The sequence below is a fragment of the Nuphar pumila genome, chromosome 3 (assembly GCF_984573655.1).
Source record: "Nuphar pumila chromosome 3, dmNupPumi1.hap1.1, whole genome shotgun sequence".
NCBI classification, from domain to species: Eukaryota; Viridiplantae; Streptophyta; class Magnoliopsida; order Nymphaeales; family Nymphaeaceae; genus Nuphar; species Nuphar pumila.
Window position 1 is genome coordinate 125,058,609 of NC_143251.1, and position 23,271 is coordinate 125,081,879.

The 23,271-nt window shown below is 38.6% G+C and overlaps 1 protein-coding gene across 1 annotated transcript in view; it reads right to left on the minus strand.

Annotated features, from left to right (window-relative positions):
* LOC149843635 (sodium/calcium exchanger NCL2-like) overlaps positions 1–23,271 on the minus strand; it is a 78,070-nt gene that overhangs the window by 15,428 nt on the left and 39,371 nt on the right. Inside the window, exons 3-6 of the mRNA XM_089999979.1 lie at positions 1,690–1,871; positions 1,302–1,447; positions 962–1,226; positions 575–877 (exon numbers count right to left, since the gene is read on the minus strand). Coding sequence (XP_089856105.1) covers positions 575–877; positions 962–1,226; positions 1,302–1,447; positions 1,690–1,871 — 896 coding nt within the window. The remainder of the gene's footprint in view (positions 1–574; positions 878–961; positions 1,227–1,301; positions 1,448–1,689; positions 1,872–23,271) is intronic.

The following is a 23,271-nucleotide window of genomic DNA, read 5'->3' on the forward strand; positions in this document are numbered from 1 at the left end:
AACTCACGAAAGGAAAAATAAGAACTTTTAGCATGCATTATTGTAATATATGAAACAGATAGGTTAAATATTCCAGAAAAAAGTGACTTCCTCGGTCAATCTAATTCTAAATTATTTGAACACATATGAAAGTTAGTCCTCTTAACCAGAATTTATGGACAGGCTGGACAGCATGCAAGTTTTGCATTAGTCAGATTTGCATGCTTGATATATGAATATTAATTTGAGTTAATCAAAAATATATCTTCAGTGCACACCATGCATTGCATTCACTAGCACTGAAAACCAGCTAGGCTGACCCTTTTTATGACTAACCCAGTTTGACATGGTTAGGTCAAGAATCAACCCAGTGGGCTCATACTATGCCTAGAAAACAAACAAGCTAACAAATTCAGGATGAATCTATCTTATGGGTTATAGCTAAGCATATTAACCAAGTTCATGTATGGGATAGTCATGCTAATGGGTGTTAGCTCAGTGAGTTTTCAAACTACATATCATCAGAAACATCGCATATTTTTTGCTTTAGCACAACTTAAGCAAGAAAATTAGAAAAGAGGGGAGATGCTCAAACCTCAGAAAATGTCAAAGAAGCAGTTCTTTGCTTCTTCCGGCTGGCAAAAATTAGTGCTGAGACAGCTTCGCTGGAGTTTGTAGCCAATGGCATTGCAATAAAGGAAATGAAGAAAGAAGGTATGCTTGTTGCTAAGGAAAAATCGTCAACAGCATCCACAAGAGGGTCTGCAAATATGGCCGCAATAACTGTTCCCAATATCAACAGCAGCACGGCCTTCAAATACACCTTTGAGCGATCAGCAATATCATCGACAGCCTCCTCACTCTCCTCACTCAGAATAGATACCTCATTAACAGTATCCTGTCACAACAGTAAATGAAAGACAAGAACATGCTAAATAAAATGCTCTGAGGAACATTAACATTTAAATTCTTGGTAGAGTACCTGATGAAATTCATGGAAAACATTTGATGCGTAGTGACCAGTGTGAACAACTTTTTTTGCCTCACCAAGCCATTTCGAAATTCCATCAATGAATTCATCACTATCAAGCAGGTTGTCACGAGAAGAATCAAAGTCATTCATAATTTTGTCTGCAGCTTTTTGCTTATCCAAATCTATGTCAACAAACTCGATGCCAACAACCAGTGCCTTTAACTCCCCAGGGGAAATGTGGTTATCATGATCTGAATCAATCGAACGAAACACCCTGTAATACAAAAGAGAATAAGTAAGCAATGCATGTACATATTATAACTGAAAAAGACGAAACAAAGATACTAACTTCATTATAGTCTCTTTGTTAGGTGTACCATCAGGTTTGAGAAGCTTCCCAAGTGCTTGTCGGTGCATATACCTCAAAATGCCTGCAATGACATGTTTATGCTTTGCATAAGCAAGTCTTCTCTTCTGAATCCATGGCGCAAAGACCTGTATAAAACGAAACCAGGATGCACACACATAAAATAGACAGGTCAGACATGAAAAAAATCGCAGTGACATCCAACATGGTCAAACAGAGGCCAAATAAGAGCAAATCCACAAATAGACAAGAGGTGATTAACCTGCTTCATATATGACAAACCATAATCCCAAACAAACAAAAAAAAAGGAAAAAGACGTGAGCATAAAATGCTTAGAGTGGTCAAATGACGGTAAGAAAGATCAATTACCTGATAAAGGCAATAGGAGATTAATAATATTACAGCTATAATAAGTGCAACCATGACAGCAGCACTGTCCCAGGAAGTACGCTTAAAAACTTGTGGAAGCTGAACAATGATAAATGGGATCACTGACAGAATCATAATTCTTGAAGATGTACTGGTAGCTGTGTCAGTAGTAACACCAGAGCCTGCAAATAGAGGAACCCAAATATAGAGTAAAGAAAAAAAAAACATTTGATACTCCAACATTGGCTCTACATCACTAATCTGTAACCCAATATTCCACAGACAAGCAGTATTAAAATGATGTCAGGTACCAGAGACAGAAAAAAGCCCTCCAAATGAGGAAAAAGAAAAAGGTCAATGATCTTAATTAATTGTTACCTGTCTAGCAAGAAACAGTAAAATATGGTAGAAGAAGTGAGACACCTTAATGATTTTGATAATCCCATTGCTCTTTCACATCTCTTTCTTGAAATGAATCAAGGATGCACAAACAAAAAGCAAAATAGACTTATACCAACACACCAATCGTGGTCTCTAATGGACCAATTACAATCTCATAAGAGAAAATACAAAACAGCACCAAGGCATAAAAGCCTATTGAAAAATAAAGAGGGCTTTATAATATCACTGAAAAATGCTTTACAAAAAGCATATATACAAGGAAGAGGTGAGGCGCTATTTATAGAGCCTCACCTAATGAATGGGAGGTAGTCCAAGTCCGTCTCCCAACAGTCAAAAAGACAGTAAAAAACAGAAAAATTAAAAATTAAAACGAAATATAAAAGTTACATTTCTGTCGGGCAGCAGCCTCGTCCCCTGTCGTTCAAGAGGTTTGACAAGCAGGAGCCTCAGCCCCTGCCATTCAAAATTTGTCAGGGACCCTGCCATTTGATGTTTTCCGTTAGGCAGGGACCTTGGCCCCTGCCACTCGTCAAACTCCGTACGATAGGGGCCTCGACCCCTGCCGCTCATGCACTCCGCCGACAGGGCAGGCCCTACCTCGGCCCCATTCTGTTCTTTGTATAGCGTACTAAGTGTTCACACTTTTGCTGTTTACGCGACGAATCCCGCTCTGGCTTCGCGGCTCGAGACTCGTATCTCCACTCGTAGATACTCGCAGCGTCGCAACCTCCCGAGGTACGAAAAGTTGCACGAGGACTTTGGATGAATTAAATAAAGTATTTGAATTCTGAGATAAGAACAACGGATAGTTCATGCATGCGTACATGTAGATGAACATGACTTATGACTGCCTGTCTTGTACTTGCTTGTCCTTATGCTTCTGGAATTTACATGTTTTCCTGTATTTTGTATGCATATGCTTGTTCTATAGTAAATTCTTGTACTTGTTTTTGTTGTCGTCGCACCATAGGTACTAAATTTTGCTAGTACATGGTTGTTCAAATTGCCACCCTCCGGCAAGCCTCGCAGGTGTGCAGGTGCACATACCACATTTTGCATCTTTCAAAAGGGGTGCGAAATTGAGTATAGGCATTGCAGTCTCGCGAAGAGGGTTTTCTTTGTGCAAGGCTCGACTTCTCAAACTCGAAAGCCTATTTTTAAGGCTAGAGTTCTCTCTCTGAGTTGCTATATGCAACTATCTACACCCCGAGTCAGTTACTTGGGAGAGATACTCGAATCCACGACAATTCGGAGACTTGTATTTTTGTTTTGTAGAAACTAAGCTTGCTAATTTAAAGCACTTATACTATACCCTACGGAATACAGTGTTGGGTTATCCTTCGAGAAACCCATGATCTACTATCATAACCGGACCTTTCGACAAGTACAATATATACATTACGATAAGTAGTATGAGAGGTCATTATGCACCTCAAAGTGTGCAATGAGCACTCTGTTGAAATGAATAAAAATAATGATGTTCGCGTCCACAGGCCAAATGCTCAAAGAGCAATGCATATCAAGTTTGAACTAAATGAATTGCAACATATTTATTGTTTACCCTCTCATCGCAGTCGTACCTTTAGACAGGTACAACATACTTTTGAACAAGTACGTCACGTTGGTGTTACGATGATTGGATGATGAGGTTGTGGCAACCTCGAAACGTGCATATAGCACAATGTATCACATAATAGTCATGTTTTCACCTTACAAGCAAGTTGACCCCTCTCATTATAGTTGTACTTTTGGACAAGAACATTACGTATTACGATGAGTAGGATGAGAGGTCAATGTTTACCTTAAATATGCAATGGCACGTGTTTGAAACCTCATAGCGTGCAATGAGCACAATTGTTGAAATTCACAAAATGGTGACTATGCGCCTTCAGAGGCAATATGCTCAAATGAGTCTAATAGACTAGAGTGTGAAAACCTTAATAAGGCGCACCACAACCGAGGCAGATATATATATATATATATATATATATATATATATATATAGAGAGAGAGAGAGAGAGAGAGAGAGAGTTGTGAGAGGAGAGAACACATTAATTCAATTAGGGCTAATCTCTTCTAAGTTAAATAGAGAAAAGCCAATATAAAAAATTACTTACAAGTCCCTCCTTATTTATGAAAAATCTAATAACCTACCTTTTAAGAAAACTTAAGCTTAAAAACTCAATAGGCCATTAATCTTAACACTCCCCCTCAAGCTGGAGCATAGATATCAATCATGCTCAGCTTGTCACAACATTTTGAGGAATTTGGTCTAGCAAAAGGCTTTGTAAACATATCTACAACTTGGTCCTCCGACTTTAGATATTTGGTAGCAATATGACCAGCTTGAACCATATTTCTTACATAGTGGCAATCAACCACAATATGCTTTGTCCTCTCGTGGAACACATCATTGTCATAGGAGATGAAACCTTCACCTGAAGATCATTTAGTATTGTTCGAACCCACATTAATTCAGCAGTTGTTTGGGCCATAGCCCTATATTCTGATTCTGCACTTGACCTAGCAACCACATTTTGCTTCTTACTTCTCCATGAAATTAGGTTATCTCCCATAAACACACAGAATCCTATGGTAGATTTTCTATCCACTACAAATCTTGCATAGTCAGCATCAGAGTAAGCCACTATTTCCATGGTTCCACCTTTCTTGAATAATAACCCTTTTCCAGGAGAAGATTTTAAGTACCTGAGAATCATTATTGTATTTCAGTGCACCTCAGTTGGTTTGTTCATAAATTGGCTAACCTTGCTTACTGCTAAAGCAATATCAGGTCTGGTTACAGCTACATATAGTAGCTTCCCTACCAGTGAGTGATAGCTTTTGCTATAAACAGGTTTCGACCCTTCTCCAAACAACTGAACTTTATGGTCCATGGGAATATTTGCTGGTTTAGCTCCTAACATTCCAGTCTCTTTTAATAAGTCAAGAACACACTTCCATTGGAGACAAAACCATCTCTTCACGGCTCCTGGCAACTTCTATACCCAGAAAATATCTAAGTGAACCAAGGTCTTTTGTAACAAAATGTTTCTGAAGATGAGCCTTTGTAGCTTCAATATCTTTCATATCATCTCTTGTAAGAATGATGTCGTCCACATATACCACCATAACAACAATACCTGATTTAGTTTTCTTAATAAATAGAGTATGGTCTGTCGCCGACCTATTGAAGCCAAACTTTGACATCACTTCAAACAACTTTTGAAACCATGCACGCGGACTTTGTTTCAAATCATATATCGTCTTTCTCAATCTACACACCTTCTGACACTCCCCCTCAACCTCGAATCCAGGAGGTTGTTGCATGTATACTGTTTCAGATAGATCCCCATATAGAAATGCATTTTTTCATATCTAATTGACACAAACTCCATCCGTGGTGAATGGCAACGGAGAGAACAAGACGAATGATACCCATCCGTGCAACAGGAGAAAAAGTTTCAAAGAAATCAATACCATAAGTCTGAGTATACCCTTTTGCTACTAATCTAGCCTTGTACCTTTCAATAGAACCATCTGATTTGTACTTTATTATATATACCCATTTGCATCCAACAATGTCAGCATCCACTGGGGAATCAACTAGATCCCATGTATGTTGAAACAATAAGGCATCCATTTCTTCTTGCATAGCCTGCTTCCACCTATTATCGAGCTCTGCCTGTTGATAGTTCAGAGGAATAGTTTCAGCTGATAAGGCTGAAATAAATGCTTTCATCTGATTTCCAATTCCGGCATCGGACACAAAATGAGATATGGGATATAATGTACATTGTCGTGTCCCCTTCGGTAGAGCAATTGGCCTGTTATCATCATCATGAAGGTCTCTGTTATCAGTAGTACTTACCTCAGGAGAAGAAGAAGATGAAGGCACTGGAGGAGGTGGAGCTCTACGCACATATACCAATGGATGATTATGAAACCGTGAGAAAGATAAAGTTTGGTTCGGTAATGGGAACTCAAATTCCAAAGGAAAAGGAGATACAGGAAGTGGAAAAGAATCAGCTGGATTAACTTGCATCTGAGTGCCGGTACTAGAGTAATATGGAATGGATTCCAAGAAAGATACATCCGCACTGACATACTCTCGCCGAGAAATTGGATCATAACATCTATACCCCTTTTGATTTTTTGGATAACCTATAAACATGCATTTTGTAGCTTGAGCAGATAATTCATCACGGTCAGGTCCAAGTTTGTGCACAAAACAAATACACCCAAAGACTTTCGGAGAGAAAGAGAAGGGTGGGGCATTAGGATTTAGGATATGTAGTGGAATTTGATCTCCTACGGAAGATGAAGGCATGCGGTTGATCAGATAACATGCAGTGATAATCGCATCACCCCAATATAACGCAGGAACATTGGATTGAATCATAAGGGTATGTGCGACATCAAGAAGGTGTCTGTGTTTTCGCTCAGCCACACCATTTTGTTGAGAGGAATAGGCACAACTAGTTTGGGGTAGAATGCCATGGTCTTGATAAAATTGCAACAAGGCTTTTGTTTTGAACTCAAGAGCATTATCAGTGCGAACAATCTTGACAGCAGATTAAACTGAGTTTTTATTTCAAGAATTAAGTATTTGATAATACTTGGAACTTCAGATCTTTCTTTTATTAAAAACACCCATGACAACTTCGAAAAATCATCAACAATAACAAGATAATAATGACACTAAGTCCAGGTAGGAATCTTACTAGGACCCCATACATCTGCACGAAGAAGTTCAAAAACCTTATGACTATACCGACTCTGACTAGAAGGAAACGAACTACGATGATGCTTGCCCAACTGACATGCTTCACACTGAAATGATATAGTAGAAGGAATTTGAGGGAAGACATAACGAAGCTTTGACAATAAAGGATGGCCAAGACGACGATGCCACTGAACAGGGCTAGATGAGTGTTCTACTGCAGCATAAACATTGCCCACTGGATGATGTAGGTAGTAGACTTCATTTTCTTTATAGCCTCCACCAATCTTCTTCTCCGTCAGCAAATCCTGAAAATGACAACCCATCGGGTCAAATACCACTCTACAGTTTAGTTCTTTAGTAAAACAACTAACAGAGAGTAAACTTTGAGGAAATGAGGGAGCATGAAGGACATTTTTCAACTGCAAGGAAGAGGATATAGAAATATTTCCCTGACCAACAACAGGTGAGGAACTCTCATCTGCTAATGAGACTCCTCGATGAACAATAATATCCTTTAGATCTGAAAAGAAAAGCGAATTCCCACACAATTGTCTGGATGCACCAGAGTCAATAATCCACTCACTATCACTCAGATGAAGATGATCTCCTGTTGAGTAGGCCACACCAGCTACAGGAGAAGAGGAGCTTGAAGGACGACGAGCTATCAGCTCATCATATTCTGCTTGACTAAGGATGATACTGTCATTTACAGAAGTGTTATCATTTGCATTTGCTATCTCTAGTGTAGTAACATTAGCTTTTGGAACATTAGACTTTGATGCAGAAGAGGTTGGTCGTCCATGCTTATCCCAGCAACGATCTTCTAAATGTCCAGATTTTCCACAGAAAGTACATTGAAGTTTGCCTCTGCCTCCCATACCTCTTCCACATCCTCGTCCTCGTCCTCGTCCTCTAATATTCTAAAAATTTTCACGTCCATAACCAGATGGGACAGCTAGAGCAGATGACTGGGACATAGGTTGAGATTGTGGAAGAGAAATCACAAGTCTACTCAGACGATTATATGCATCAGCAAGAGTAGGTACATCGGATCCAGTTAACATTTGGACTTTTGCAACAGAGAATTCTGAAGATAAACATGTGAGAAACCGAGCAACCATAGTTTGTTCCTGATGATCCCTTTACTGCGAACAACAAAGAGGCCTGTGGGCATTGAGTCTTTCAAATGTTGTTTTTACTGAGGCATAATATTGAGCCAAGGTCTGATCTCTTTGCTGCAAATTGTATATCTCTTGTTCGACTTGCAGGATACGACTCACATTCGTCTCTTGAGAGTACGTATCTCGAAGAATGTCCCACATTTGTTTGGCTGTATTATAGTAAATGAATCCATCTACAATATGAGGTTCGACACTGTTCATGATCCATGACATAACTATGTCATTATCTTCATCCCAAGTAATATATTTTCTCACCTTTTCATTAGGTTCAGTTTCCAACAAAATGTGTTTTCTATGATGTCCAGATACCGACATTATAAAAGTTCTGGACCACCTGGCATAGTTTGTTTCATTCAATCTCACAGAAGAACCATACGAGAAGGGGTTTGCAAATGCCTTATATTCCCCACTAGTTTCAATTTTGGAATCAAATTTCGAAACTTCACCCATAATGAAGAGTACTCACACGGTTATACAGCTGCAATTAACCAAAAGAAATTCACTGTATTAATCTCTCAGATTCTGAATCTGGGATGTTTATCAACCACACACGACTATTTCACGACTTCAGTGTTGAATTAACAGTTTCAGCTGATACAGGAACAGCATGTTCATCAACCACACACTTTCAGCTGATACAAGAACCGCGTGTTTTATGATCACGCAACAGCCACTTTCACAACACACTTTCATCTGATGCAGGAACAACATGTTTTATGATCACGCAACAGCCACTTTCACGACCACACAAGGCTATTTCACCACATCAGAATCGAATAATAAAAAAAAATAGAAACGTAGATTTGAAAAAAAAAACTAGAACAGAATCAACCTCGGCATCATTATGAACAGTTGTACTCCTACAGTAATCCCACGACATAAAAAAAATATGCTCCCACAAAACAGGATCTACATAAAAAAATTTATTTGCTCGCAACACCCAACTCTGCCGCAACCCGATCCAGTTAACATATGTATCACTGTGACTTTCATATCTAATTACAGATCTGTGTCATGACATTAGTCAAACATCAAATCTGTGATCAGATCTATTGCAATTAGAAGACAAGCAAAGATACGCACACCTGTTTACGGTTTTAATTTTTTTTTTATGTCGATCAATCACGTGCTCACGCTCCCGAGATCCACCGCTTTGATACCATGTGAAAACCTTAATAAGGAGCACCAAAACCGAGGCAGATAGATATATATATATATATATATATATAGAGAGAGAGAGAGATCGGCTGTGAGAGGAAAGAACGTTAATTCAATTAGGGTTAATCTCTTCTAAGTTATGGCGGCGGTTAAAAACCTCCATCGTACCCATTCGACATGGTTCATCAAGAAAGATGATGGATGGTACACAAACTCCGATGGACAGGCCATTAATGGCTATTTCGGGCACAAAACTCAGTTTTCCCAATAATCAGAGTTAGAAAAAATAAGCTACAAAAGATAACTTTCAGACACTTCTGCAGAAGTTGGATGCATCCATTGGAACGAGTGGCATTTGGAAAATTTTCTCTCGATCACCGAACGTCTCTTTAGGAGCGGACTCAACTAGCTATTCAGGGTATTGAAAATACATGGCATAATAGACCCCTGAACTAGTCTCAGTTGTTTCTATGATTCGTGCCTTGTGCGTACCTGCAAGGCCAGTTAATATTGAAACATAAATTAACATGTTCTCATTGTTAGTTGAACTGTTTATGCTCGTTGTGACATTATACTAGTTAGTTAAACAGCTTACGTAATTCCTTATAATAATTAGCTACGTGTGCTAGTTAACTGCATATAGTCTTGTGTTGTATCTTTCCTTCGGATTAATTGTACTTTGCATGTGAAATAAATTGCTCATGCTAGGGTAGATTTACATTCTTGCACACATGGTAATTATTGCTTTTAATGAAATAAATAGTTTATCTTCTGAATGTCCTGCTTTATTTATTCTATATTGTTTGTTTATGTACCTACCAGTTTGTTATAAAACTGACCCATTTCATGAGCAGGTGGCAAGTAGGACTTTACAGACAGTCGATGGTGATGCAACATGGCTCAAGATATGTAAAAGTATCTTCAACAAGATACTAGGATCAAGATTACAACATTCTTGATAATGAACACGTGCACACACGCACAATCAAGAACACTTGAAACACTTGTGCACAAAAGCACAATACAAAACTCACAAAGGCATACAAATGAATAATAAACATTAATAAAAATTAGCTTGGGCTTAGACCCAAAGCAATGCCATTTACAAAGGAGAGAGCCCTTATTTATACACATCAAGAGGCCTTGGAGGGGCCAACATGTAGACGTTGGAGCCCCTCCAACGGTCACAATTGTGACCATTGGAAGGGCCCAACGTCTATATGGTTGGGCCCCCAAGGTTGGTCAAAAAGTCAAAAAGAAAAAGAAAGAAAAAGTAAAAATAAAAAGAATAAGGATAAAAATTACATGCATATTCATAATGTGAATATGTGCAAAAATACACGAAATGCCTAAACTACCCCTACGGCTAATAATGAGAAAATACATATTTTATATATATATATAAAGTATATACATATACATATATATAATATATGTATATGTAGTACCTTATATATATATATATAATATGTATTGGATTACAAGATTGAGATATACATATTTTAACACCCACTCTCAAACTTAGGGTAGGATGACCGAAAGTTTGCCAAGAAGAAAGTTGAAGCGCGGAGCACACAATGCTTTGGTGAAGAAATCTTCCAATTGATATTCTGAAGTTACATATGAAAGATCTATGACTCCTTTCAGATAAGCTTCTCGAACATAATGGCAGTCCATCTCAATGTGCTTGGTCCGCTAGTGAAAAGTATGATTTTTGGCAATGTAAATGACGCTTTTGTTATCACAGCATAACTTGGTGGGTCCTTCTACGACAATTCCCATATCTTCCAAAAGCTGATGAATCCACACAATCTCCATGGTACTAGTTGCCATGGCACGATATTCAGCTTCAGTGAAGGATAAAGAGACTTTTTGTTGCTTTTTACATCTCCATGAAATTAGTGAATCTCCTAAAAACACACAGAAGCCAGTGGTGGAGTGACAATTATTCGGGTCACCTCCCAAGTCAGAATCAGTATATGCAATTAATTTTAAATCAGAGGAGGAGGACAAGAAAACTCCCTTATTTAGAGTACCCTTTATGTATCTTACAACCCGTAAGATGACACTCATGTGAACAGAAGTTGGTACATGCTGAAACTGCATGTGAGATATCGGGTTTGGTAATACTTAGATACATCAACGATCTTACAAGTTGTCTGTAGGGGGTAGGATCTAAGAGAAGAACAACATCATCACTCTTCATTTTAGATCCCACTATAGCAGGCATTTCACAAACCTTATCATATGTAATACCTGACCCGTCAATAATCTCATATGCAAGCTTAGTTTGAGACAAAAAATACCCTCTATGAGAGTATGCTACTTCAATACCCAAAAAATATGTTAGAAATCCCAAGTCAGACATCTCAAACCTATCCTTTAAAATTGATTTTATGCTTTTAACCCCTTTAGAGTCGCTTCCGGTTATAAGCATATCATCCACATATAGAAGCAAAATAGAAATTCCTTCATTAGTTTTTCTAACAAATAAAGCAGTGTCAGTGTCAGTAAAGCAAGAGGAAAAACCATTTTCTAATATTACTGAGTTAAACCTATCATACCAAGCCTTAGGAGCTTGTTTTAAACCATAAAGTGTTTTTCTAAGAAGAAACACTTTCCCTTTGTAAGTCTTCATTCCAGGTGGAGCATCCATATATACCTCTTCATTTAAATCACCATTCAGGAAGACATTCTTAACATCCATTTGATAGATGTTTCATTTGTTGATTGATATAACAGTGATGAGAGATCGGACAGTGACCATTCGGGCCACAGGCGCAAAAGCTTCTTCATAGTCAATCTCATATTTTTTACTATATCCCTTGGCAACTAATTGAGCCTTATATCTCTCTTAAGAGATCTATCGCTCTTAGTTTTTACCTTAAACACCCATCTACACCCTATTGTTTTCTTACCCTTAGGAAGGTCTTGAAATTCCCACGTCTTGGCTCTTTTCAGAGCACCAAGTTCATTTTTTATCGCAGCAATCCATTCAAGACATTTTCTTCCTTCCTCAAAGTTTCTAGGTTCTACGTAAGAATGGATGGCACTAAGACAGGCTCTATATTTGGGTGAAAAAGAGTCAAAAGAGATGAACCTAGAGGGATCTTTCCTATGTCTTTCGGTCCTACGAAAGTTCTCCTCACTTTGAGGAACAGTCTGACTAGCATCATCATATCTTTCAAGAGCACTTCTGAAGGTGTTTTTATCTCTATGAACATAGGTGATAGGGTCTCTAGATGGTCCCTCATCGATATGTTAATGAGAAAAGGAGAGCAAAAGAATGATTTCCTCAATTTCATTATCACTTGAGTCATTCTGATATGACTCATCATCACTAGTATCATCATCTTTGACTAATAGTTCAAATAGAAAAGAATAGTCTACATTCTCATTATGTGATTCTGGGCTTTCAAAACCACTAAGATTTTCCAAAAAACTCACATTTCTGGAAACATACAATTTGTCATTTTTAATATCATAACATCGAAAACCCTTTTGAGTTTCTAAATAACCAAGAAAGGCTCAAGGAATGGCCTTTGGGGAAAGCTTATCATTTTTATCCGTAAGGACAAAACATTTACATCCAAAAAACCTTAACCTGCTATAATCAGGTTCTTTTTCGTATAACTTTTCAAAGGGAGAAATTTTATTCAAATTTTTTGATGGAAGTCTATTTATGAGATAGACTGAAGTAAGAGTTGCCTCAACCCAGAGTTTCTTTGGAATGTTTTGCAAAAAGAGCAAGTTTCTAGTTGTTTCAATAATATACCTATGCTTTCGTTCGGCTAACCCATTCTGTTGTGGGGGGTTTGGACAAGATTTTTGATGGAGAATACCATAACTTTCAAGATAACTCTTGAATTCATTTGAAAGGTATTCACCTCCAAAGTTAGATCTAAGAATTTTTAAACTTCCATTGAATTGATTTAAAATCATCATATGAAACGTTTTAAATGTTGAAAAAACTTCATGTTTATGTTTAAGAAAGTATATCCAACAAAACCTAGTATAATCATCCACGAAAATCACATAATAAAAAAATCCTCCTCTAGATATCAGAGGAGCCGGACCCCATACATCGGAATGAACGATTTCAAAAGGTTTTGTCGAAAACATGTGTAAAACCCGAAATTTTTATTATAAAATAATTCAAATTGGGCCTAGATCCATATTTCGGATCTAGGACCCATAAAGGGGGTAATTAGGATTAATTGATTTAAATCCCGATTTAATAATAATAATAACAATAAATGAATAGAATTTTAAGTTTTTAAAATTTATCCGAGGATCCACAGTTGGATCCATTTGGATCCAACTGTGGATCCATATCGATCGGGGCTGGGTTACGGGTCTCGGGTCCGGACCCGAGCCGTGCCCCTGTAGCAGCCTTTTTAAAAGATAAGGGGCAACCCGATAAGGGTTGCCCGATAAAACCCTAACAAGAAAAGAAAGGGGGCAGGAGGGGGGTTACGCAAGGCGTAACCAACCAACCCCCCCCCATCTCGGCGTGGAGGGGGCCGATGAAAGGAGTGGAGAAGAGGGGTTTTCCCTCTTCACTGATCTCTCTCTCTCTCGTCCCTCGTCTCTCTCTCTCTGTCTGCGTGTGCATCGGAGGAATAGGGCACGCCGGAAAACCTGTGGCAAACAGCAGCCGAGTCTACCCGCTGCCATCAAAGCCCTCCAGCGAGCTCCCTGTCACGGCAGCAGCAAGGAGCAACCCCAGCCGACCGTGCCTACGCGCCTCCAGCCTTAGGTCGCCGGGAAAACCATCGGAAACAGGTACGGTGCTTCTTGGATTTGGGTGAGGAATAGAACCTGAGTTCGATTTTGGGTAGTGATTTGAGAGGTGGGGTTCGTAACACCCAGAAAATTATGAGAAATTTGGGGTTTTCGGTAGGGATTTCTGTTTTGCTGTATTCAAGCAGTGATGGGGTTTCGGTGAGGCCCTAAATCGAAAACAAAAGGGGGGGTTCCGATTTAGGAAAAAGGGGTTTGCTAACAATGAATGGGGAATTTGGGGGTTTTCGTTGTAGACCTCATCTAGTAAACCTATTGAACGATTTTAGGTCTAAAATTTTTCCTTAAGGGTTCCTAATGTGGGGTTCTCAGTTTTCGATTTTGGAACCGATAACTCGACTTTAGGTTGTTTTGAATTCTATTTAGGTATACAACTTAGGGCATGGGGTTTCTTTATCTTGAATATGCATAGGGAGAGCCATGTATAACTTGGCTTAGTCAGGTTACACAATGTGTATTACGTGCATCGCACAATATAAGTCGTTATGAAGTTTCTTTTAGACAAATCTTTTTATGCTATGGGATTAAAAATTTCAGGTGTTTTAAGAGGTGTAGAACTGTTTGCTATGTTTGCTATGTTATGGTTTGATGATTTCGTTGCAGTTTGTCATCCAGTTCAATTACCTGTGATTTATGTTCATTGAGCTGTGATTAAATTTGATCCCTACGAAACTCTTTGTTCTATCATTAAACCAGAATTTGTATTATAATAAAAAGACTATGCTAATGTATCAGTTATATCAAATATATTCCTGTGTGATTATTAATTGATATTCAATCTGAATACATAGGTCTTAGTTACCTGTTATCAGACTTGAGTTCTATTCATTTTCTTAACTATTAGAATTGAGTTAATCCGAGTTCATGTGATCATGTATGGTCTTACACAGTCTTATATCATTAAAGCATGTATATTTTTGAAGAATGTCCCGATTTCGATTGGCAGGGCTGATTTCCATATGTTTTCATAGTTAGCCAAATGATGTTAATCAGACTTCCTATTTTCATAAATGAATATACAAAGTCCTAAACCATTAAAACATGAATAGTGTAATACGTTGCTGCTAGGTTCATGAACTGTTCCGACAGAATCTTGCATGCATTACCTAATGTGGTGCTGTAGGCTGTCTATTGGCATAAGATGGTGCTTGAGTGTGGTTAAGCTCAAAGTTTGTAAGATGTAGCGTGGGATCATTGAAACATAAACTGAAAATTTTCAGTTGTGTATAATAGTGCTCATGTTACACTGTTTAGGGAGAAAGGATACATAAAACTGAAATTATCGATGAAATGTATCTTGCTTGGATGTCTCTAGCTGAACATTATATTTTTGTCTAAAGTCCATGTGGTATTTAAAAGCTTGTGTATTGGATTGTATGGAAACACTTGTCGTGGAGGTTGATGCTTTCACTTGATTGTTATGATTATGGTACGCATGAGTGTGAGCATGATTCAATCATTAGTAATTCTTCTTGAACATGTACGCTTGATTATTGTGTGAAATGGTACATGTACACTCACACACTCAAAAGAAGACAGGGTTTTGGTTAATGCCCATATGTGGTGTAGGTAACACACATATTGAAAATGCATATGAATGAATTATGACATGCATATGTTTGGGTTTATGATTTCATAAGTGCACATGCTTTTGGCACTTTGGCCTAGTGTTATGAATGAAACACTAATTTGGTTTTATCATGTGATGCACCGATGGCCTAATTGGACCATCGTCGGCCTGGAGAGTTGTGGGTTTGGTTTGGTTTCACATATGTTTTTAACTGCATCACTTGAACCACATAAGATGGTTTGGCACATTACTACACTGTTCTAGTGGTTTATACGGGTTGAAGTCCCGAATGGGTCCCCGCAAGGGAGGATGCGGGTTTTCACTTTACTTTTGCATATGGTGTTGCAAACTTAAAGAATTAACTTTAATAAAAATATAATGAATAAGAACAGTATAATATACATTCTGGGATATCTCATCTGGAGTATGAGAATCTTAGATATACGGTCTTGGGGAGACTGTGAGGATACAAAAACTCTGTGTGCTGCTTTACCCGGGAGTGGTGTGTTTGACACAACTGTTGTTTATGGTACCAAGGAAGTGACACTTGTGGGCGTGGGTTGTCCCTTGTGTCCTCGACATTAGATGTGGAGGTCTAATGTTCCGATGGATGGTATTGTTTCCTGATATCGATCGAGGGCTAAGTTGGAACCCAGTAATAAAATACAAATTGTGTGTTAAGCTACCCTGGGAACCTACTTGACCTCGGGGTTTGTACTCGTTTGGTGTATCCGCGGGCAACTGTAATTAAAAATAGGAACTTAAGGATGTGTGCATCTAATAGGGCATGCATATGGAAAGATGGAACTTAAATGAAAGATAACATAAGAAATCATGCATTGCATATAATCATGCATTTTCCTATTGTGCATTAGATCATGCATGTTTGAATCATTCTTGATATCATGACATAATTTGGTAGTAGCATATGATTTACTTTGTGAAGTCATGCTGCAAGGTTTGATTATTTAGTTCTTGATATATGACACTGTTTTACTGTCCTTGACTGGTGAGTATATGCAATTGTTGGTAGTTAGGGATATTTGAATGTTACAAATTTTATATCTGCACTCACTCAAATCACTGCATGAAATCTTATCCATTTTCTTTCTCATACCTGGTTTCTTTAGAAGTAGTTGTGCTCAGAATTTCGGTTCTGACACCCTACTTTGTTGGTTTTTCACAAGATATGGTGAACAGTGAAGTTGGACATGCATCTGGAGATGGATGAGAGTCATACTTGAGCCTGATGGCTTCAACAGAGGACAGAGTAGATCTTTCTTAAATTCTTCCTGCTTCTTTCCAGTTGTCGCTTTATTTTCAGTTGAATAAAACCTTGTCTTTGAAATTTTTTACTCATTAATAAAAGAGTTTTAGTTGGTTGATATGGATGATGATTGCAACTTCGTTTGTGGTGGTTGGGCTATCCAATGGAAAGTGGAACTGTGAGGACCCCAGATCTCTGGGAAGGTTTCCGCAACTCTTAGAAAAAAAAAATTATTCCGCATTTTTAAAAGGTATGGATTGGGGTCGTTACAACATGGATCTTTGAGAAAAAGGTAGACTTTTCATCTTCCCAAGAATACATTCATTACATATAAAATCTCCTTTACAAAGAATTTTAATAAAAGGAAAATAAGAGATTTTAACAATGTTGGGATGTACCAATCTCTTATGTCATACATGAATATCTTTGTTTTGAACAACAATACAAAATTGATTCTTGAGAACTTGAAGAAAATCAACGTAGTAGAGGTCTTCATTCTTAGAGACTTCCCCAATCAACCTCCCGGACTGGCGATCCTATATCCAACATTTATTAGAAGAGAATTTTATATCGCAACCATGGTCTGAGAGTTGAGAGACCGAAAATAAATTTAGATTTAGTTTTGGTATAAGACGAATTTTTGGAATAAAAAAATCTTGTCTTTCAAAATTGCATATTCCTTTAATTTCAAGAGGTTCCATTCGTCGTTGAGACAAAAGATGGAAGAGAGTTTTAAGAAAATTCGAAAAGAGAACAAGCACCTAGGGTCATATGAAAAGATGCACCGGAATCTAAAAGCCAAGATGTCTTACCTGGAGGAGAGGAAGTTGACATAGTGGCTCCGGAAATGCCTCCTTTGAGAAGAGGTTATAAAGCTTATACGATTTGTTGAAGAGAAAGAGACCCATTTGATGAAGATGGGCGTTCCTCCAGTTGAGATGCCATAGCCATTGCAAATAATTTCTTCCATTTTGGGCAGATGGGCTTGATATGCCCCGGTTCCTTACAAAAATGACAATTTAACTTGCTATAGTCTATTTTCCATATCGATCATTTCCTCCCTGACCTTGATTCTTAAAATGAGGAGGTTTGTAGGTCTTCACATTATTCACCGGTCTTGACACGACATTCACCCCTTCACAATCTTCTTGAGTAAAAGAAGTAGTAAGTATGCTAGGATTACTCTTAATAATCCCCATACAGGTTTCCTCCCCACTTAATTTAGTGATAACATCTTCAATTGAGAGAGTCGTGAAAGCGGAGAGAAGAGAGGACCGAATTTGTTCAAATTCGGGTCTAAATCCATTTAGGAAATTGAAGAAACGATCTTCCTCCAGTCGTTTATGTCTTAATTAGATCGCTTCAACACTCCACTTTGGTTCAAGCATAGCTAGCTCGTCCCAAATGGAAGATAATTCGGCAAAGTATTCCCGAATAGTCATATCATTTTGTTGGAGGGTCAATCTTTTGGAGATAATATTTGTGTGACAAATCTCTTGAAGTATACATTTTTTCAAGATATACCCAAGCTTCGGAAGCTTTTTTGAACTTAATAATGTTGGTGTTAATCTTGGTTTCAACGGATGAAAAAATCCAAGACAAGATCTTGAAGTTTTTCATCTCCCATTCGTCATGCTTTCTTGAATACTCTTTATTAAGATTGTATTATAAACTGGATCGGGTTTTTCAGTTAACGTTGGGTTCTTTAATGTAACATATAACTTTATGTTTGGGTATGGATCTAAACATTTGGTCCAACCCAGTTACTACTTTGTATATATATATATACATGAAGTAGGGCACGGCATCGGTTGCGAAGTCTCCCCGTTTACTGCCGCAACTCTCTCTCTCTCTCTCTCTCTCTCTCTCTCTCTCTCTCTCTCTCTCTCTCTCTCTCAGGGCCATTCTCACATGGTATCAGAGGCTTCTGCACCGTGAGTCGACTCCGAAGGGCATGTCCAGCGAGATCGACACTGCAGGTGTTGTTTCGTCCAGGACTATCCAGCGAGATCAACGTCCCAAGTGCTGATTCTTCCAGGTTCTTCCATTTGCCATCTTTTCTATTACCGTGCCCTCTATTTAGTCGACCATCCTCTCCTCTCCTCTCTGTTTAGTCGATCATCCTCTCCCCTCCTCTCTGTTTAGTCATCGACTGCTTCTATTTCTTATTGAACCTTCTGTTTTCTTTAACTATCGGTCAGATCTGATCGTAGATCTCTTCGGTTGTGTGACTGCTGCCCTCTTTATCTATATTCTTTTTTTTTTGTTCATCACGTCTGATTTGGATCAGACAGTCGGACCCAAAGACTATCTGAAGTCCGAATCTACCCAGACGTGTATTCTGATATCAGATCTGTTTTCTTAGTTGCTGTGTCTTCTTCCCCTGTCACGGTTTGATCTGAGTTCACTTCAGATCTGAAGCGAATCATTTTTTTTATTTTCCTGATCCAAATTCATCCCTTTATTCCCGATTTCTGATTTCTGGTCATTCCTTCCAGACCTAAAATACCAATTCTTTATTCTTTATTTTTTTTTCTTCTTCATTTAATCTGGTCTGAATTTATTTCAGTTCTAAAGTCATTCCTTAAGTGTTTGGCAGCAGTCAGATACATTCAGTTTTCGGTTCAGTTTTCATGGATTCTCCTACCCTGCCATCTAGTTTTCTAGGTCAACTTATCTCGAACAAACTGAGTAACAACAACTATTTGACCTGGAAGAGGCAGATACTGCCTTTCATTAAGAGTCTTGATCTCTATGGACACCTAGATGGAACGATCTCCGCACCACCAGAAAAACGATAAGGGAGAGGCTTCTAGTAGGTCGGTTCGAAATCTTGAATTCACCACTTGGAGAAAACAAGATCAAGCAGTTGTAGCCTACATTACCTCTACTCTTTCGCAAGAGGTTCTTGTAGGTATTCCAGATGAGTGCTCAGCAATGGAGTTGTGGGAACAACTTGCGAAGACCTATTCTCAGATCTCAGAGGCAAGGAAGAGGGAGTTTCAACTCCTAAAGAAAGAAAGCATGACTGTTACAGAGTATATGAACAAGGTGAAGATCATCACAGATCAATTGGCTATGGTGGGTTGTGTGATTTCTGATAAGGATAAAGTTCAACAAGCGTTAAACGGACTTGGATCAGATTATCATATGCTGGTAACATCTCTCTTGTGTCTTCCTTCACTTCCTAACTTTGAGGACCTTCGAGCGAAATTACTACAATATGAAATTTCCATTAAAGGAGAAGATGTAGGCAACAATTCAGGAAACCAAGAAGTATTGTTTACAGGGACAAATTCAGGGAGAGGACGGGGCCACTTTCGAGGAGGACATGGACAAATAAGAAATAATCAAGGGGGGCGTGGATTGTTGCCCACGCCTAGCATGCCGCCAAGTAGTTTTTCGAAAAATCACAATTTCAAAAATGTTCCAACGTGCTATTTGTGCAACAAAAAAGGGCATATCAAGGCAAATTGTTGGCACAACCTGCAAAACAAAGGGAAAATGAATGTCACAGGGTCGTCGAGCAAGGGAAAAGCTGGAGGAAATCAATGGGATGAAGACAATGTCAAGAGCCTTTTAATATCAGCTTTGTCAGGATTGAATTTCAAACAGGGTGATCAGGGAACTTGGTATGTTGATTCTGGAGCTGCAGCTCACGTGACAGGTGATATTGGTAAGATTTTGAAACCTATCCCTTATCATGGAAATGCAAGTATTAAAACTGGAGATGGAGCTCTCCATCCAATAACTTACACTAGAAATGTGAATATTCCTCTTTCTGATGGTTCCCTAAAATTGTCCAATGTTTTTCATTCTCCTAATATTGTCAAAAATATCATTTCAATTTCTAAATTGGTTGATGACATTCATTCTTGCGTCGAATTTACTCCTTCTTCTGTCTGTGTCAAGGATCCACTCACGAAGAAGACGCTCGTTGAGGGAAAGCGAAAGGGAAATATGTATATCCTTAAAGAGACTTTTTCACCTGTTCGTAGAGCTGGATCAAAATCGTCCATTGGTCAACCATTCAAATTGGATTCATCTAAGGATTGTTTGAGTTTATCTTCGTATAATAAGCCAAATATTTGGCATTGTCGTTTGGGTCATTGTAATAATGCTTCTCTTGAGAAACTGGTGTCGAGCGGCTTTATTTCACGGTTAAGTTCGCATAATAAGGTTGATGGTTCCCTTTGTTCTAGTTGTCAGTTGTGTAAGAGTCATGTACTTCCCTTTTGTAGAAGATGAACCGAGTCCTAGAGAGAGAAGAGAGAGAGAGAGAGAGGCGGCTGCATAGGAAAACTAAGAACCCGATTCCAATATTAGGGCCTCTCTATGTTAAATAGAGAGAGGCTTAAAAGCATAATTACAATAAAGCCCCATTATAAAAAACTAAAATACAAATAGCATCTTAATATAAAATAACTTTACTTAAAACCACCTATTCTCAACACTCCCCCTCAAGCTGGAGCATAGATATCAATCATGCTCAGCTTGTCACAACATTTTGAGAAATTTGGTCTGGCAAGAGGTTTTGTGAACATATCTGCAACTTGGTCTTCCGACTTAAGATATTTGGTAGTGATATGACCCGCTTGAACCATATCCCTTACATAGTGGCAATCAACCTAAATGTGCTTTGTTCTCTCATGAAATACAGAATTGTTCGCTATATATGTTGCAGCTTTGTTATCGCACATCATGGTCATGGGAGAGGAAACCTTCACCTGAAGATCAAGAAGAACAGTATGAACCCACATCAATTCAGCAGTTGTTTGGGCCATAGCCCGATATTCTGATTCTGCACTCGACCTAGAAACCACATGCTTCTTACTTCTCCAAGAGATCAAGTTGTCTCCCAGGAACACACAAAATCCTGTGGTAGATTTTCTATCTACTACAGATCCTGCATAGTCAGCATCAGAATAGGCCACTATATCCAGAGTTCCACCTTTCTTGAACAATAACCCCTTTCCAGGAGAAGATTTTAGATATCTGAGAATCATAATAGCTGCATTCCAGTGTACCTCAGTTGGTTTGTCCATAAACTGACTGACTTTACTTACTGCTAAAGCAATATCCGGCCTGGTCACAGTTACATACAGTAGTTTCCCAACTAGGGAGCGATAGCTTTTGCTATCAACCAGTTTTGACCCTTCTTCAAACAACTGAACTTTATGGTCCATGGGAATATTTGCTGGTTTAGCTCCTAACATTCCAGTCTCTTTTAATAAGTCAAGAACACACTTCCATTGGAGACAAAACCATCTCTTCACGGCTCCTGGCAACTTCTATACCCAGAAAATACCTGAGTGAACCAAGGTCTTTTGTAACAAAGTGTTTTTGAAGATGAGCCTTTGTGGCTTCAATAGCTTTCACATCATCACCTGTAAGAATGATGTCATCCACATATACCACCATAACAACTATGCCAGAACTAGTTTTCTTTATGAATAGTGTATGATCTGCTGCTGACCTATTAAAGCCAAAACATGACATCACTTCAAACAACTTCTGAAACCATGCACGAGGACTTTGTTTCAAGCCATAAATTGCCTTTTTCAATCTACACACCTTCTGACACTCTCCCTCAACCTCGAATCCTGGAGGTTGTTGCATGTAAACAGTCTCAGATAAGTCCCCATATAGAAATGCATTTTTCACATCTAATTGGTACAGGCTCCAACCATGCTGAACAGCTACTGAGAGAACAAGACGAATGGTACCCATCCGTGCAACAGGAGAAAAAGTTTCAAAGAAATCAATACCATATGTCTGAGTATACCCTTTGGCTACTAATCTGGCCTTGTACCGTTCAATTGAACCATCAGATTTGTACTTTATCGTATATACCCATTTACATCCAACAATGTCAGCATCTGCTGAGGGATCAACTAGGTCCCAAGTATGCTGAGATATTAAGGCATCAATTTCTTCTTGCATAGCCAGCTTCCAGCGAGTATCAAGCTCTGCCTGCTGATAGTTCAGAGGAATAATTTCAGCAAATAAAGCTGAAATAAAAGATTTCATCTGATTTCCAATTCTGGCTTCGGAGACAAAATGAGATATGGGATATAAGGTACATTGTCGTGTCCCCTTTCGTAGAGCAATCGGCCTGTTATCATCATCATGAAGATCATTATTGTCAGTAGAACTTACCTCAGGGGAATAAGAAGATGGAGGCACTTGCGGAGGTGGATCTCTACGCACATATACCAATGGAGGATTATGAAATCTGGAAGAGGATAAAGTGTGGTTCGGGAATGAGGGCACGGATTCCAAGGGAAAAGGAGGTATAGGTAATGGACAAGACTCAGCTGGATCAACCTGCAGCGGGGAACCGGTATTAGAGTAGTATGGAGTGGATTCCAAGAAAGATACATCCGCACTGACATACTCTCGGCGAGAAGTAGGATCATAACATCGATATCCCTTTTGATTTTTGGGATAACCTATAAATATGCATTTTGTAGCT